The 11,753-nt window shown below is 41.9% G+C and overlaps 1 protein-coding gene across 1 annotated transcript; it reads right to left on the bottom strand.

The window, feature by feature from the left end:
- Positions 1–226: 226 nt before the first annotated feature.
- si:dkey-33i11.1 (B-cell receptor CD22) lies at positions 227–11,110 on the bottom strand. Its single transcript, XM_029621651.2, has 13 exons — positions 10,879–11,110; positions 10,704–10,767; positions 10,109–10,459; positions 9,511–9,768; positions 8,914–9,183; positions 8,129–8,398; positions 6,585–6,854; positions 5,954–6,035; positions 5,766–5,814; positions 5,556–5,642; positions 5,124–5,248; positions 3,417–3,527; positions 227–3,217 (listed from the first exon to the last, which is right to left on the bottom strand). The coding sequence occupies exons 2-12, from the start codon at positions 10,750–10,752 to the stop codon at positions 3,425–3,427; spliced, it is 1,914 nt and encodes a 637-aa protein (XP_029477511.1). The 5' UTR covers positions 10,753–10,767; positions 10,879–11,110; the 3' UTR covers positions 227–3,217; positions 3,417–3,424.
- Positions 11,111–11,753: the final 643 nt, after the last annotated feature.

The following is an 11,753-nucleotide window of genomic DNA, read 5'->3' as shown; positions in this document are numbered from 1 at the left end:
GGGCAAATAATAAGATATCAGGATGATAAAGTAGCACAATAAAATCACCCCAAGTAAAAGCACTACTGTCTTTGAGGACCTCAGAAAAGCCTGGTCTCATAAACTAGACATAACATAGTAAACGTAAATCAAGTATACGATATTAGTATGATATGTTACATTTTGTATGGTTACATAAGACAGAGATGGTTATGTCTTGGAAATTCTTACACAGGGACACTCAAAGTCAATCTTAAATGAATCATAGTTTATTTGTCAGCGTGCTGGAGAGGTTCCAACCAACTCAATGCATCATAGTACACATGTCAACCAGGAGCTCTGCCTGGGCAGTCCCAACAGTTGTCTTATATACGGCTATACGCAGACAAGTTATATTTGCATGATGTAGCATAATTAATCATTACTGTTTTATTTAATTCATGTGACAGACCAATACTGGTTCATAGCATGTGACAGACCAATACCTCACGAGGCTTCTTTTCTCGAAGCTTAGACCTTGAAACTGAGATATCTTTCAAAACAAGGACTGGGCGTACTGCCACATTTCAGCTACTGATAGTGAGGATTTGTACAGTCAACCACTTGCATGAATACATAAATTGGTTTATAGAACAGCACATGAATTGAACACAGAAATTAGTTATAAGAAAAGCACAAACATTAAATGTCCATTACATTCCATCCTCATCACTTGTGTGACAATAATCATTACATTTTAATGTAAGCATTTAGATTTTAGCTTCTATATCAAAATATTCTATACTCCTATTAAAGTAATGGAAATCAACACAGAAAAAACCCAGACACTTCATAATTTCAAACCCTTCATTCTGGGTTGTACAATCCAAATATAATGGTAATACTATAATCCATAATAAAGGTTAGACTTCTATTAATGGGAGTGAGTATCAAAAATACACACACATACCAAGAGATCTGTAGATTCAGAGATGAATACATCTCTCAATGTTAACCACTGTTTCCATATTTCATACCACATGACCTATGTTTTCATTAACTGTCCCTGGGACATCAACCTAGTCAAAATATAAAACCCAGTTGTTTAACCTTCAAAAGGTTGGCGCTTGCTCATCAGCTCAGTGTTCCACATAATGTAAACAGGTTAAGGGTTTAGATGACCTTCCCCTCAACTTGTTAAGGCACATGGAGCTATGGTGTTGTATCGTTGAATGTCATCTTCCAATTACTTCCACAAAAAGCAGTTATCACACTTATCTACAACACTCAAAGGTACAGTACCCATTTGCCCTTTTTAAATGTAGGAAAATATAATATAGCATTCCTACGTGTGGCCTACCTTCAGATATGTTAATTTGAAAGATCATACTCTACACATGCTGGTGCACAAACTGGCTATCAGTCCCTTCTGTATATTTGTTGATGTAAAGAGTGAGTTACTCTGTAATCTTAGATAATAATATATTACTTTCCTTTGAGGTTAGTCATTTGATAAATATATATTTCACCATTAAGGTAATAACAATAGCATTAGACCAATGTTAAATATCCCCTCTGATCAGTTCCTTGCTCATCTCTAATGAGCCATATACAATATGCAGTTTATATAATTAATTTATTAATAACTGAATACTGGCATCCACAGAATGATAGAGTATCAAACAAAAATATATATATTCTACTCACCTGGCAACTTGAGAGTAATCACACTGGTTGTTTCAAAGAGCCACACCGCATCAAACTGCAACACCACAGGTTGAGGGAATTATACAGTATTAGACAGTAGCAAAGCCAATCATCAAACAGACTGGAGGAAAACCTTGCACCATCCCCACGGTGGAGCATGGTGGTGGCAGCATCAACATTGTTTTAATTTAAAGAAGGTGTAACTGTCTCTGTCAATCAGGGTTGGGGTCAATTCCATTTAAATTCAAGAACTACACTGAAATTCCAATTCCAAATATCGTCAAGGCTTTTCAATGAGGAACATTTGGAATTGGTGTACTTTCTGAATATAGTGGAATTAAAATGGAATTGACTCCAACCCTGCTGTCAATAAGACAGCACAACTGGGATAGACATTTAAATAATCTAGTCATTCTGTTTTTATCCTCACCAACATGAAATAAACTTAACTATGCTTCAATTTCTTAATAGAAATCCCGTTCTACATTAGCATTGGAACACATAAAAATCAACTGAATGAAAGGAAACACATGAAACCTTATAGAAAGAAACAGGATCACTCACTCATCTACAGAGCATGTCCACAGAATGAGACTGGTCAGAAAATGACAATGCAAATACCATGGACTGATGTGATAATAACAATTTCACACAAGCAGAATGCAGGAGTTGAGACTGAAGGTTGACAGGGAAGGTCATGTAAATTTTCTATGTAAGCAGGGAATAGATTTGGTGATTTAGAGACATTCAGTATGTTGACGAGATTATGATAATAATAATAACAATAATAATAATAATTTGTTTGGTGCTTGTCTTTGTCCTATATCCCCTCTGACCTCTGCACTATTTCCGTGTTCATCTGTTATGAAAAGTAGTACACAGTTCATATGTACGTAATTAATCAATAACTCAGTACTGACATCCACAGCATGATAGATCAGAATAAACAAGGTAAGTGTCTACCTGATACATGTCTTTAATACATCTAGCAATTCTTTCTTCATTTAAAAATGTTTATTTGGGACATACCAACCATACCCTAAACATAAGATATGATCAGTAACACATTTCAACAAGCAATTTGGGACATACCAACCATACCCTAAACACAAGATATGATCAGTAACACATTTACACACATCCTCCAGAAGACTAGCATGAGTGATGATGCATACCAAACTTCATTTTTTACATGACATTTTAATGATATCTTATGGAGGAGATAGAGAGAACCCAGACAGAAAATGTCCAAAATGACTTCCTTCTGAGGGTGAAAAAGATACATTTTAAGGATGATTCTGATATCGGAATATTTCATTATCTGGCCACTACTAGTAAAACGTTAAATGCTAATAAATGAGTTGTAATGCCACTTATAATGCCAAATGAATTACAAGTAACTACTTGAACTATTCCTAGTAAATTAGACTTTGTAGTAAATTAGATAAACAGTAAATTGGCTTAGAGTGAGCAGTCCAGCTCAGAAGCAGTTCAGGGGTCGATGGTAGAGATCCTTCTGGCGATGTCACTCATTTGGAGCTACAGTTCTCATCTGGGAGATATGCGAGAGAGAAAAAACAACAACGTTAATGGAGGTGTGTCACTGAATTCACATTTAGAATAGGTTTGTCTCTATGGTCAAACTTGAACTTGTTGCAAATTATTTAATTAGATTGTGAGGTGTATATAACTCTTGATGTTCATATATTAGCAGAGATAAATTAGTGACATCAAAAGATGTCCTACTTTACCTGCACCACTACTGGTGTGGTCTGGCCAGGACAGTGTAGACAACATTGGCAGCATCCTTTGGCTCTTTATCGCCATCCAGTGGTACATTTGTAACTTGAATCTGGTCCAGACTTGGAAGAAAAGAGGTATGGACAGACAGTTGAAGTCGGAAGTTTACACACACTTATGTTGGAGTCATTAAAACTTGTTTTTCAGTTTTGGCAAGTCAGTTAGGACAACTACTTTGTGCATGACACAAGTACTTTATCCATTAATTGTTAACAGACAGATTATTTCACTTATAATTCACTGTATCACAATTCCAGTCAGTCAGAAGTTTACATACACTAAGTTGACTGTGCCTTTAAACAGCTTGGAAAATTCCAGAAAATGAATGCTTTAGAAGCTTCAGATAGGCTAATTAACATAATTTGAGTCATTTGGAGATGTACCTGTGGATGTATTTCAAGGCCTACCACTCAGTGCCTCTTTGCTTGACATCATGGGAAAATCAAAGGAAATCAGCCAAGACCCCAGAAAAAAATTGTAGACCTCCACAAGTCTGGTTCAATCTTGGGAGCAATTTCCAAATGCCTAAAGGTACCACGTTCACCTGTACAAACAATAATACGAAAGTATAAACACCATGGGACCACGCTGCCGTCATACCGCTCAGGAAGGAGACGCGTTCTCTCTCCTAGAGATGAACGTACTTTGGTTCGAAAAGTGCAAATCAATCCCAGAACAACAGCAAAGGACCTTGTGAAGATGCTGGAGGAAACAGTTACAAAAGTATCTATATCCACAGTAAAACGAATCCTATATCGACATAACCTGAAAGGCCGCTCTGCAAGGAAGAAGCCATTGCTCCAAAACCGCCATTAAAAAAGCCAGACTACAGTTTGCAACTGCATATGGGGACAAAGATCTTACTTTTTGGAGAAATGTCCTCTGGACTGGTGAAACAAAAATGACAATGACCCCAAAAATACTTTCAAAGTTGTGGCAAAATGGCTTAAGGGCAACAAAGTCAATGTGTTGGAGTGGTCATCACAAAGCCCTGACCTCAATCCTATAGAAAATTTGTGGGCAGAACTGAAAAAGTGTGTGTGAGCAAGGAGGCCTAAAAACCTGACTCAGTTACACCAGCTCTGTCAGGAGGAATGGGCCAAAATTCACCCAACTTATTGTGGGAAGCTTGTGGAAGGCTACCCAAAACGTTTGACCCAAGTTAAACTATTTAAAGGCAATGCTACAAAATACTAAGTGATTGTAAACTTCTGACCCACTGGGAATGTTATGAAACCTCAAATAAAACATTTTCTCTACTATTATTCTGACATTTCACATTCTTAAAATAAAGTGGTGATCCTTACTGACCGAAGACAGGGAATTTATACTCTGATTAAATGTCAGGAATTGTGAAAAACTGAGTTTAAATGTATTTGGCTTAGGTGTATGTAAACTTCTGACTTCAACTGTAGGTAATGCAATGTGCCACTGGTCTGTATGTCAGAAAGAGGAAGAGAGAAGGATAAGACTGAGAGAGGAGATGCATGAGCAGGAAGGGAGAGGGTAGGGAGAGAAAGAGGGAGGAGAGTGTATAAGGGAGAGGAGAGAAGGAGAAAGGTGAGTAGAACGGGGAGAGAGGGGGTAAGAAAAAGAGAAAAGAGGAAGATCAAGGGGAGAGGGTAGGAGGAAGTGATTGATGGAGGATGGTTGGTTACCTTGGGATCCTGGAGTAATGCACAGTGATATAGTTGAGGATGCTGTCTGCCTCTGTGCAGGGTGGAACATCCTTCAGGGGTACGATGGAGGGATGGGCCCTCTCATACACCTCCTCTGGCTCCTCCTATCAAACACAGAAAGAATAGGGGGATTCCCATGAGAGGACTGAAGAAGGGTTAATGTCACTTCAATAGAGAGAACCCAAACCTGGGTTTAAAATGTGTCCGAATGATGGGGTTGTAACTACCCCTGATGTATTTACATGGTAGGTGCAGTGTCATTAAAGTGTAGGTACATATTGTTACCTTTGATCTTTCAAAAGAAGATGGGAATCCAATCATGAGGAATTCTAATGGCATGACCTGATTATTACAAGTGGAACATGGTGTTTCCCTCTAGTGGTGCAGAGTGGGAGTTGTTGTTTAACCTACCGGGATGTCGGACATCTTGCCAGTCCTCAACTGAAGGGTCTGCTGGACTGACTCGTAGAACAGGGTGTCAGCTGTCACCGATGGCCTCTGTTATTCCATATAAATACAATCAATGACAATTCTTTGTTAAATATTTTTCTATATATTATTTCATCACATAATGGCTAGGCTATATTGATGCCAATGCTTGGAGGAGGAAGAGTCAAGTACCTTCTTGTTTTCCTCTGGATATTCCATGTCTACTCTGTGCATGTTTTTGCTGTGAAGAAGGCAGATAGATACAACATATTGATTTCCACAATCAAATGAAGTGTCTAGTAACACTGATTCGGGCCAATGTTCCTGAGGTCCCCTGCCTTCCATAGACCATCATAGTGTTGAAAGGTGTAGTGCGTCACCTGATCATGACGGCCACAGTGAGAGTGATGAGACCAGCAGACACGCCCACAGCTGAGGCCAGGGCGATAACCTTCAGTCTGCCTGCCAATCAGAGAGCAACAACTGGTTCAGTCTGAGTAAATCTGACAGTAGTCACCATCATAGAGGCGAGAATGGGGATGTTTGGGTTAATGACAGTGAGAGTGAAGGAGAGGAAAGAGATGGCCAAGAAGAATGAGAAGAAAATAGGGACAGAAAGATTGACAGACATAGACAGGAAGACAGACAGAGCAAAATATCCAGCTTTTGTCGGCTCCATTAATCAATGATCAAATCTCTAGAGTTCTGTTATCTGATATCAAAGTTCAGCTCTTCTTCCCCTTTTACAGTTAGTGAAAGTTATCCATATATGACTCACAGGTCAGAGAATTGAAATCAGAAAGACTCTGGGATAGTGAGTGGGCAGACTGAGGGGCATACAGTGACACATTTAGACACGGTGTCTTGCCAAACATGTCTGTGAGACAGACATTACATTTACAGTAGTGATTAAATAAGAAACACACAGACAGAAGCCATCTGGGTCACTGAGTTCGGACTCCCCACCTCCTACTCTAACCTCCCTCCCTCCATCCTGCCCAGTCCACTGACCTCTGACCCTGACAGTGAGGACAGGCGAGCTGTGGACGCCGATACGGTTGCGTGCCTCACAGTAGTACTGGCCACTCTCCCCGGGGCTGACCTCAGCGAAGGTGTAGCTTGGGCCCGATCGCGTTACCCAGGCGTCAGCCGCATTGATCCTGAACCACGTGTAGTTGTCCACCGCCGGGTTGGCCTGGCTGCTGCAGGTCAGAGTCAGAGGACGGCCCGCGTCGATCACACTGGAGGGCTGCGCAAACACAGACGTGTTCTTAGGGGCATCTGGGAGAGAGGGGAGAAGAGGAGAGGTGTGGGGGGGGGGGGCATGCAAAGAGAGAGAGAGGGATAGGGGAGAGGATAAAAATGGTGGCATGGAGGGGGAGTGAAAGAGAGAAAGGATAATAGGATAGACAGACAGGCAGCCAAGGGCAGAGAGAGGGGTGAGAGAGAGAGGAGAAGGAGGGAAGGGGGGAGTAGACCGACAGGCAGCCAAGGGCAAAGAGAGATGAGAGAGAAGAGAAGGGGAAAAGGGGGGGAGTAGACCAACAGGGAGTCAAGGTGATGGAGGAGAGAGAGAGAGGGAGAAAAACAAGGAAAGTTAAACAAATATTTAGACAGATAGAAAGATTTTTGAGAAATTACAAAACAGAGGGGGCGAGAGGGATCGAGAGAGAAAGAGAGAGAGACACTGACAGAGACAGGTAAGATTGATTGGTTCCTCCACAGTGCAGAAAGGAGTTTAGGTGTCATTTTGCATACAAAGGAACCTGAGCAGCACACTGGCTCCACACACACTCCTGGTCACCTTAACACACTCCTGAGGTTGGACATACACTGAGTGGACAAAACATGACATAGACTGACCAGGTGAATCCTATGATCCCTTATTGATGTCACCTGTTAAATCCACTTCAATCAGTGTAGATGAAGCGGTGGAGGCAGGTTAAAGAAGGATTTTTAAGGCTTGAGACAATTGATACATGGATTGTGTATGTGTGCCACTCAGAGGGTGAATGGTCAAGACAAAATATTTAAGTGCCTTTGAACAGGGTACGGTAGAAGGTGCCAGGCACACCAGTTTGGGTGTGTCAAGAACTGCAGCACTGCTGGATTATTCACGCTCAACAATTTCCTGTGTGTATCAAGCATGGTCCACTACCCAAAGTACATCCAGCCAACTTGACACAACTGTGGGAAGCATTGAGGTCAACATAGGCCAGCATCCCAATGGAAGGGTTTTGACACCTTGTAGAGTCCATGGCCTGACAAATTGAGTCTGTTCTGAAGGAAGGTGTTCCTAATGTTTTGTACACTCAGTGTACACCATATCTCTCTCTTGGAATAGAAGAGCTTGCAAAATGACCACTGTATTTTCATCAATTTACAGTGTGCGGTCAGGAACCATGATCAGATTTCCTCTGACAGTTTCATAACATTATCAGCTACAGTGTTATATCTGTCCAATCCAGGCAACAATTCAGAACAGTGGACAGCCAGCCATTATTTGAACATTACTTATACAGAAGATTTGAGAGAAATCTTGTTGTTCTACTTACAGAGAATGGCGAGGGTGAAAACAGAGGAGCTGCCCTGTCCATGTTGGTTCCAGGCCGTGCAGTAGTACTGTCCTCCGTTCTGTGAGCGGACGCTGGAGAAGGAGAGGTTCTGTGTTGACCCTTTGGCCCAGGTCTGACCCCCCATGATCTTGAACCAGGCATAGCGGTCCACTGGGGGGTGGGCCTTGCTGCTGCAGGTCAGGTTGACAGAGTAGCCTTCCTTGATGTCTCCTGTTGGACTAACCAACACCTTGGTGCTCTTTGGAGAGTCTGGACAACAAAACAATACATTATTGTTATGATGTATTCGCTTAGCAGAGTAGTAACATAAATTGCAGGTATGAAAAGTAGAGTTATGCAGTGACAATTTAAGAAGTCAAAATGCCCTTGTGGACATTGTGGAAAGTGTACTGTAAACTTCCTGTTGTAGGCCTTGTGACAAATGATGCCCCCATAGTTGCTAAAATAAACATATTACCCAATCATGATTGACCAAGACTACCCTCACAGACAATGTCAGTGGCACTTGGTTATATGAAAGATGAATAGATGTTCAATCTTTACAACAGTAATATACTTGTATTCCCTATAGAAGGCAATAACTTAATATGACCATATCAGACTCACTAGCTATACACTATTTGTTGTATTGACCATAGAACTAGAATTCCAATTCCATGGTATCAACTGCTTCCAAAACCGTACCGCAAGCATGTTTGTCTAAAAACACTAAATACGCACTGATAATGTATAGACATGCATAGATACCAACAGCCAGCCCTTACATGTGACGTTGAGCAGGACAGGTTTGGACCTCTCTGTACCAAGTGGGTTGCGTGCCACACAGAAGTACTCTCCCCGGTCGGTGTGGGACACCCTCTTCAGGTGGAGCTGGGGTCTGAAGCTGTCTGGAATGCTGCCACTCTCCCTGTCCTTAAACCAGGCATAGCTCTCCACCACCGGAGCCCCACTGCTGTTGCAGGTCATAGTCACAGAGACCCCCTCCACTACCACACCCATGGGACTCACCTCAATCACTGTGGAACGAGGAGCATCTAGGGAATGTTGGGGAGAGCAAAGGAGAGAGAGTTACTACACTGTTGGAGCTAGAAACACAAGCATTTTGCTATTCCCGCAATAACATTTTCTAAACATGTGTATGTGACCAATAAAATAGGGTTTGATTTAAGAGGTGAAGTTAATGAAAAGAAGAAAATGAAATGGGAAGATGGAGAGGGGAGAGAGAGAGAGAGAGAGAGAGAGAGAGAGAGAGAGAGAGAGAGAGAGAGAGAGAGAGAGAGAGGGGGATAGAAAGTAAATACTAACTGAAACCTATAAGGTCATGAAAATTCAAACGTCAATCACACATAAACACTACTCACGTCCCAGAGCCAAGGCCAGCGGCGGTGACTGGACATTCTGTGGGGGGATTGGGCGACAGGTGTAGGTACCAGCGTGCTGGCTGTCAAAGTTGTAGATGGTCAGCCACTTCTCAGGTGATCCCAGGTTGATGCCGTTCCTGTAGAGAGCAAGACTCCTCCCTTCTGCAGCACAGCCTCTGGCCATACAGCCCAGGTACACTGTCTCTCCTGACCCAAACATGTTGGCTGTCCTCGCAGGATGGACCTGAACCTGAAGCTCTGGGAGCAACACAGACAGAGAGAATTATGGAACAACATTCAACGAATATAACTCTGATTTGTTTACCTAACATTATATTCCTCTCTGCTATGACGTAAGGCGTTGATATAGCCTCAACAGCTGTGTGTATTAGAGACAGTTACTGTATGTGTATGTCCTGGAATAATTGTGGCTCGGAGAAGCATATATCACAGTGAACATGGTAAATGTCAATGGATATGCTCCACAACATGCTACAATGAATACATTTCAAGCACAGATTAACATGGATTTATAGAGATTTAATCAAATGAACCAAAATTACAAAAGCTGTTTTGATATGCAGGATAGATGACTGACCTGTGACAAAGAGCGAGACGGTGTCCGGGGAGGTCCATCGTCCCTGTGGGTGGTCTGTCTCAAACCTGAAGTGGTACTGTCCAGCATCGCCAAGGTTCACGTTGGTGATCTGGATCCCACAGCTTTTATGGCTGCCTGTATACTTTGTCCTTCCTCTATAAGACATGCTAACCAAGCTGGAGTCAGAGTGGTGGGCAAACTCCCTCCGGCCAGAGACCCTGAACCACATCACCCTCCTGACAGTGTGTCCTGATGGGTAGTCATACCAACAAGGGAGAGTGACAGTGGTCCCAGCCCAGACACAGATCTCTCTCCGGGTGAAGGACACAGTCCACTTGCTACCCCCAGAGCCTGGAAGAAAACACAAACATTACTGATGAAGCCAATAATGTGTGCAGGGTGTCCTCAAGTGCTGCCTGCTGCTGACTGTCTCACAGATCAATACCATATAAATAACCTGTGCGCAATGCAAGGACACCTGGGTAACTTTAGAAGTATAAGCACAGAACAGAATGATTTCAGAACATAGGCTACTGAAGTGGCATTTAATAAAATGCCGGTAACTAAGGTGCAATAAGTTGTATTATGCAGTTACCTGGTAAAGCGGTGAGGATGACGCTCAATGCAAACGCAACTGTTAACATGTCTCCGCACAAGCCCTACAAAGTCAAATTCAACCAGAGAGTGAAAATTGATATGAGTGAACAGAAGGAACGAAAGCAACGATCAGCATCAACATCATCATGACCAATAGATCACCGAAGACCCACCTCGCCAGGTGTCCTTGTCCTCTTTTCTCATAGAGTATCCAGGAAAGTCAGTCTGCGCGTTGGGCAATCGGTGTCTATTATTATGAGGACGCAGGTCGCGAAATTTGTTTGTGAGGCTGACCCAACCTAGGATAAGATAGAAGAGGAGGCGGGGACGGGTCAGTCTAGAGTCTCTAGCCATCACCTCTAACCATGTCGAATCATGCTCCTGCGGAGCTCTCCTCCACAACCCGCTTTAGCTCCGATTATGCAACCTGGACTCATGGGTAGACGTAAGAAAGTAAAAGAAAATCCGGGAAACTCAAATTAGTACATTACGTTTGGTATGGTATGTATTAATTTGTAGTTATCCATAATCTATTTCATATGATATGTTATGAATTCCAATGTGTTGTGGCTAAAGTTAGCTAGGTGGCTAACATAAGCTAGGCTAGGGGTTAGGGTTAGGGTTAAGGTTAGGGGTGTAGTGCTGCCGGAGTGCAAAGGAGAGGTGCTCCCTCACTTTTTGAAATTTGAGAAGACATGGACCTGGTAAAATTATTTATGTAAAATGTTTTCTGATAAATTCTAAATACATTTGATTGAATTCCTAGTACAATTCCATGACAAACCAAATAAATATGTACAGTACCAGTCAAAAGTTTGACCACACCTACTCATTCAAGGGTTTTTCTTTATTTTTACTATTTTCTACATTGTAGAATAATAGTGAAGACATCAAAACTATGAAATAACACATATGGAATCATGTTGTAACTAAAAAAAGAGCTAAACAAATCTAAATCTATTTTTTATTTGAGATTCTTTAAAGTAGTCACCTTACCTTGGTGGCATTCTTGGTATTCTCTCAACCAGCTTCATGAGGTAGTCACCTG

This window comes from Oncorhynchus nerka, linkage group LG3, assembly GCF_034236695.1.
Source record: "Oncorhynchus nerka isolate Pitt River linkage group LG3, Oner_Uvic_2.0, whole genome shotgun sequence".
NCBI lineage: Eukaryota > Metazoa > Chordata > Actinopteri > Salmoniformes > Salmonidae > Oncorhynchus > Oncorhynchus nerka.
The sequence above is the reverse complement of the archived record's forward strand: the minus strand, read 5'-3'. Positions and strand labels throughout refer to the sequence as shown.

Excerpts from the sequence above, each read along its gene's own strand:
- si:dkey-33i11.1 (XM_029621651.2), bottom strand. The coding sequence starts at position 10,752 with ATGTTAACAGTTGCGTTTGCATTGAGCGTCATCCTCACCGCTTTACCA. Across the intron at positions 9,184-9,510 it reads GCTGGCCTTGGCTCTGGGAC|ATGCTCCTCGTTCCACAGTG; the intron begins GTGAGTAGTGTT and ends AACATTCCCTAG. Across the intron at positions 6,855-8,128 it reads TTTCACCCTCGCCATTCTCT|ATGCCCCTAAGAACACGTCT; the intron begins GTAAGTAGAACA and ends CCTCTCTCCCAG.